The 6,000-nt window shown below is 39.3% G+C and overlaps 1 protein-coding gene across 1 annotated transcript in view; it reads left to right on the top strand.

Annotated features, from left to right (window-relative positions):
- Nucleotides 1-6,000, top strand: part of Ints3 (integrator complex subunit 3) — a 42,173-nt gene that overhangs the window by 7,150 nt on the left and 29,023 nt on the right. Inside the window, exons 2-3 of the mRNA XM_015502868.2 lie at nucleotides 2,703-2,786; nucleotides 4,394-4,477. Coding sequence (XP_015358354.1) covers nucleotides 2,703-2,786; nucleotides 4,394-4,477 — 168 coding nt within the window. The remainder of the gene's footprint in view (nucleotides 1-2,702; nucleotides 2,787-4,393; nucleotides 4,478-6,000) is intronic.

Below are 6,000 nucleotides of genomic sequence, written 5' to 3'. Positions count from 1 at the left end.
TATAAGAGACTATATATATATATATACACACACACATACATACACGTATATTTCTTTAAAAACCTTGCTTCTTGGGATACCAGCTATGGCCCCCTTCTCCCTCCCAGGAGAAGTCTATGTTACCCCTCTTATTTATTTATTTTTTGGTGGTGCTGGGGATTGAACCCAGGGCCTTGTGCATGCGAGGCAAGCACTGTACCAGAAAGAAGGATATGTTTTAGCAAATACTCAGGACTAATATCCTACCTATGAATGTTAACAGTACTCTCCTTTAAGCCATCTCCTGGCTTTACCTCTGGCCTCTGTTGGGTTTTCTGGAAGTCTCATGATTATCTCTCTTCTTGCTTTTTCTTTCTCTTTCTTATCTCTGCTTCTTTCTCTTATTTACCTTACCATCCCCCCAAAAAAATTTTTTTAACAATTTCTTACTATATAATCAGTATTTCAAGTCAGTAATCCAAGATCCATACCTTGTATTCTGTTTAAGTCTTCAATTTTCTTTCTTTCTTTCTTTCTTTCTTGTGTGTGTGTGTGAGAGAGAGGGAGTGGGGGGGAGGTACTAGGGATAGAACTCAGTCTTGTGCATGCTAGGCAAGCACTCTACCACTGAATTTTATCTCCAGCCTGACTGTTTTTTTCTTTAATATTATTATTAAATTTTTTTATTTGTTTGTTTTGGCAATGCTGGGGTTTGAACCTAGGGCCTTGTGCATGCTAGGCAAGTGCTGTACCACAGAGCTACATTTCCCAGCCTAGATTCTTTAATTTGTTTAATAACTCTATTTCAAAATAATTTCAAACTTAAAGAAAAATTATAATACATAGAACGCTCATATGCTTTTCACTTATATTTGCTGATTATTAGTATGTGGCACATCTGCTATATTACTCTCTATATATACAGATATTTTATTCTTTTGAAAGTAGCAACCATTGATGCTCCTTTAAATTTAAATACTTCCACATATATTTCCCAATAACAAAAGATTTTTTAAAAGTACTTTCTTTTTGGTTAACCTGTCTTAATTGTATGTATGATATTTCTACACATGCATGCAGCATGCACTAATCAATCCAGCCTCTGTTTATTCACCCTTTCCTACCACTGCCTTTCCCAACCTCTAATAATCAGTATATAGATTCACATTGACTTGTTTTTAGTTTCTACATACATGGGAAGTTACATACATGTCTTTCTATATCTAGCTTATTTTACTTAAGATAACATCGTATGGTCCCATCCATTTTACTGTAAATGATGGGATTTCATTCTTTTTTGTGGCTGAATGATATTTCATTGTGTATATTATCACTTTTTTTAATCCATTCATATATTGATGGGCAGCTAGGTTTGTTCCATAGCTATTATAAATAGTGCCATAATAATCCAAGGTGTGCAAGTATCTCTTTGGTATCCTGATTTTATTAAAAACAGGAATCTTCCCTCACATATCCACCATTCCATTGTCAAGACTGGATAATTTGCCAGGCACTGTGTGGCACACACCTATAATCCTAGCAGTTCAAGTGGCCAAGGTAGTTTGCAAGCTCAAGCCCAACCTCTGCAATTGAACAAGACCCTGTCGCAAAAAGGGTTCAGAGCTCAGTAGTAAAGTGCCCGAGGATTCAATCTTCAGTACCCTGGGAGTGGGGCTGGATAGTTTAACATTGACATGTTGCTAGTTCAAGTCAGTAATTCAAGTATTCACATTTTATCTGTCATCCCAATTATAGCAGTCCAGGATCACACTGTTGTATTTAGGTGTCATATCTCTGTATTACTCTTTATTATTCTTTAATCTGTAACAGATTCGTAATCCATTTTGTCTTTCCTTACCTTAGCTTTTTTAACGTTAAGGCTTTTTTTTTTTTCTTTATTCTTTTTTGGCGGTGTTGGGGATTGAACCCAAGGCCTTGTGCATGTGAGGCAAGCAGTCTACCAACTGAGCTATGTCCCCAGCCCCTTAAGGCATATTTTTGACAGGCCAGTTATTTTGTGGAATCTCTCAATTTGGGTTGTCTCAGACTCCTGAGTAGCTGGGACCCCCACATGCCACCACCTATCTTCAGTGCATCTTATCAGATGCATATGGTGTACTTTGGTTCCTTGGTTAAGGTGATGCCCTCCAGGTCTTCTTACATTTATTATTTTCCCTCTGAGATTTATAAGTTTGAGTGAATCTTCTTTCTCTTGAAAGTTTTACCTACTGGTAAACATCTATTGAAAATATTTGCCTAAATCAACTATTATTCTTGCTATTCTTTCTATATTTGTTAGATGGTGCTCTACTATAAGGAAGGACTTTTCCTTTTCCTTTTTTTTTTTTTTTTTTTTTAAGGGCAGTTAGAGCTAGAGACATCATCAGGTTTGAATTTTTTAAGAACTTTTTTAAATAAAGGTATTGTGTCCATGTAGAACAATGGTGGAGCACCTAGGCACGGTGCTACATGCCTAAAATCCTAGCTGTTTGGGAGTCTGAGGCAAGAGGATCATGAGTTCAAATCCAGCTTAGCAATTTAGCGAGGCCCTAAGCAACTTAGTGAGACCCTGTTTCTAAATAAAGTATGTAAAAATAGGGCTGTAGATGTGGTTCAATGGGTAAGTGCCCTGGGTTCAATGCCTAGCACCAAAAAAAAAAAAAAAGTAACAATACTTCATAGGTGATACTGACACACTGTTATTTTGTTCTCACTCTCCCCAGAGATTGGAAAGGTGTATGAACATTGTGACGTCAATGACAACTGGTGTCTCTGAGAGAGAGGCCAATGATGCCCTTAATGCTTATGTAAGTACAGCACTCCTTGTATCCATTTCTGCTTCTGGAAAGTTCTTAGATACAACCAGAAATATGGAAAGATTAAGTGGGTAAGATCTAGGGTTTTTTAACTCCTCTTTTAGGGTGGAAAGCTACCTACTAGAGTCTTATATGTTTTTAAATAACAACATTTTAATAAATTCAGTTCGGTAGTAGTTTTTTCTTTGCAAATTATTCTCACATATTTTATCTTTTACGTTTCCATTGAACTGTGTGGTCAAAATAAATGGTACATGTGAAGGACTTAGAGTAATCTCAGGTTCACAGTAAATGTTCAGTAGGTATTACCTGCTTATTGTTGTATTTTTATTTTTTTGTTCTACATGGACACAATACCTTTATTTTATTTGTTTTATTTATTTATTTATTTGTTTATTTTATGTGGTTCTAGAGATTGAACCCAATGCCTCACACATGCTAGGCAAGCATTCTATCACTGAGCCACAACCCCCACCCCTGTATATTATTCTTATTATGTCTTTTTTTTTTTTTTTTAATTTTTTAATATTTATTTTTTAGTTTTCGGCGGACACAACATCTTTGTTTGTATGTGGTGCTGAGGATCGAACCCGGGCCGCACGCATGCCAGGCGAGCACGCTACCACTTGAGCCACATCCCCAGCCCAATACAATGCCTTTATTTTTATGTGGTGCTGAGAATCGAACCCGGGTTCCGCCCATGCTAGGCAAGCGCTCTACCGCTGAGCCACAATCTCTTATTATGTCTTCATTTTAGAAATTTCAGAGACTTATTGATTTGCCCATAGTTATGGTTGGTAGGTAAGCTTGTTGGTAGCAGCTGCCTTTTTTTTTTTTTTTAGTTTTAGGTGGACACAGCATTTTTATGTGGTGCTGAGAATTGAACTCAGTGCCTCATGCATGCTAGGTGAACACTCTGCCACTGAGCCACAACCTCAGTCTAGCAGCTGCCTTTCTACTGTGTGCTGCTAAGATCTGATAAAGCGGGGGAGGAGGACTTTTTGGTTTTATTTTTCCTATCTTAAACACTCTCTTTTCTATTTCTGGCTTACTTCAGGTGGCTCGAGAAAGCAATAAAGGTTATCCCTTCCCTCCACCTCTCTCCTAAAACAGATGTCTCATCCTTTTTTTTGATACTGGGTGCTTTACCACTGAGTTTACTTCCCAGCCTCACCCCACCCACCCAACCACCCCTTTTTTTTGGATACAGAGTCTCACTAAGTTGCTGAGGCTAGTCTCAAACTTTTTTTTTTTTTTTTCAAATATTTATTTTAGTTTTCGGCAGACACAACATCTTTGTTTTGTATGTGGTGCTGAGGATTGAACCCGGGCCGCACGCATGCCAGGCGAGCGTGCTACCGCCTGAGCCACATCTCCAGCCTGCTAGTCTCAAACTTGAGATTCTCCCGCCTCCCAGTTCCTTGGAATACCAGTGTGGGCCACTGTCCACCTAGCTTCATCCCTTTTAAGAGAAGAAAATAATCCGATTCAAGAGTTGATCATTCTCCATTGCATGTTAGGAGGCTTTAGTTTTCTGGGTGATACTGTGCTTGAATTTGAGTACCACCAACTACTTTCTTCCCTTCCTCACTTTCCAGGTTTGCAAAGGTCCCCCCCAACATGAGGAAATCTGTCTGGGCCTCTTTACTCTTGTTCTCACAGAACCTGCCCAAGCCCAGAAGGTAAGATACCTGCTGTGGACCCACAGACCCTCTCAGACAGGATCTGGGAATATGGTGAAATTTACCATTTAACTGGGGACATATCAGACTCTTTGACTAGTGCTGAATCAATTTGTTCTCCAAATGTAATTTTAATCCCTTTTTATTCTCAGTGAATTGATTATTCTCCAAGTTCTTTCTGTTCCCAGACCCTAAAGCTAAAAGACAAGAAAAGGCAGTTGTGAGAGTGAAAAGCACTTACAGATTGAAATTTTAGGTGTATGAGGTGAGGCTCAAAGGGCTGGGATCTAATCCTAGGAGAGAAGAAAACCACTGTAATGATATCAGTGAAAGTTCTTATTCAGAAGAGCATCCCCATTAGCAGGTGAATAGAAAGCAGGCTTAAATTTGCAGCAAGTAGCTGTAATCCTAGCAACTTGGGAGGCTGAGTCAGGAGGATTGCAAATCTAAAGACAGACTTAGCAGTTTAGTGAGCCTTAAGCAATTTAGAAAGACCCTGTCTCAAAATAAAAAAAGGCTGGGCATGGGGCTCAGTGGTTAAGCCCCGCTACAATCAATCCCCAGTATCAAAAAAAAAAAAAAAAATTGGTGGCAAGTAGAATTTAGAGTAGATAACTAATCCTAGCTACTCAGGAGGCTGAGGTAGGAACAGCTTGGACAATTTAGTGAAACTCTGCCTCAAAATAAAAGAGAGTTGAGGATATACCTCATGATATAGCTGGTGCCTAGCATGCAGGAGACCCTGGGTTCAACTCCTGGTCCTTTTTTCAATGAAAACAGATTATAGAGAGTGCTGGAGTCCAACTTACTGAGGAATACAGTAAACCTAGTCTGTAGCTCTTTGTAAACAGAAAAGGAGTCTTTACGCAGAATGATATAATTGGGATTCTTCCTTAAAGTGAAGGTCTAGGCGGTATGATCTCTGTGCATTCTGTTCTTTTTATAATAACATAGCAAAATTAAGTCTTCTGCCTGCCTAGATTTCCCCTTTCCAGTAATTCCATGTCCTTTGAGTCTTGGCATGATGATGTATGTGTCTGGCCCGGCGCAGTGGTGCATGCCTGTAAACCCAGCAGCTTGAGAGGCTGAGGCAGGAGGATTGCAAGTTCTCAACCAGCCTCAGTAACTTATAGCATCCCTAAGCAACTCAGCAAGAACCTGTCTAAATAAAATATAAAAATGGACTGAGGATGTGTCTTAGTGGTTGTGACCCTGGGTTTAATCCCTGGTATCAAAAAAATAAAATGTGTCTGGAATCTGGCTTAAAATGTTTGACAAAAGACTCTGGCTCTGGGCGAGTTTGACACCCCCAGAGTTGGGAGAACTCAGCCTCTCATTGGCTCTTTCATGAACAAGGTGGGTGTGGAAGGAAGCAGACATGCTCTTTGTGTAGCATTCTTCTAGACTTTGCCAGAGAATATCTCATTTGATGCTTCCAAAAAATTGGATGTGGTGGGGGCTTTTTTCTGTCCCTGCAACCTGCTCTCACTTTACCTGTGTGGTACTTGGTGATTAGAGATGTC

This window comes from Marmota marmota, unplaced genomic scaffold (genome assembly GCF_001458135.2).
Source record: "Marmota marmota marmota unplaced genomic scaffold, marMar, whole genome shotgun sequence".
NCBI classification, from domain to species: Eukaryota; Metazoa; Chordata; class Mammalia; order Rodentia; family Sciuridae; genus Marmota; species Marmota marmota.
This window is presented reverse-complemented; position numbering and strand designations above follow the sequence as displayed.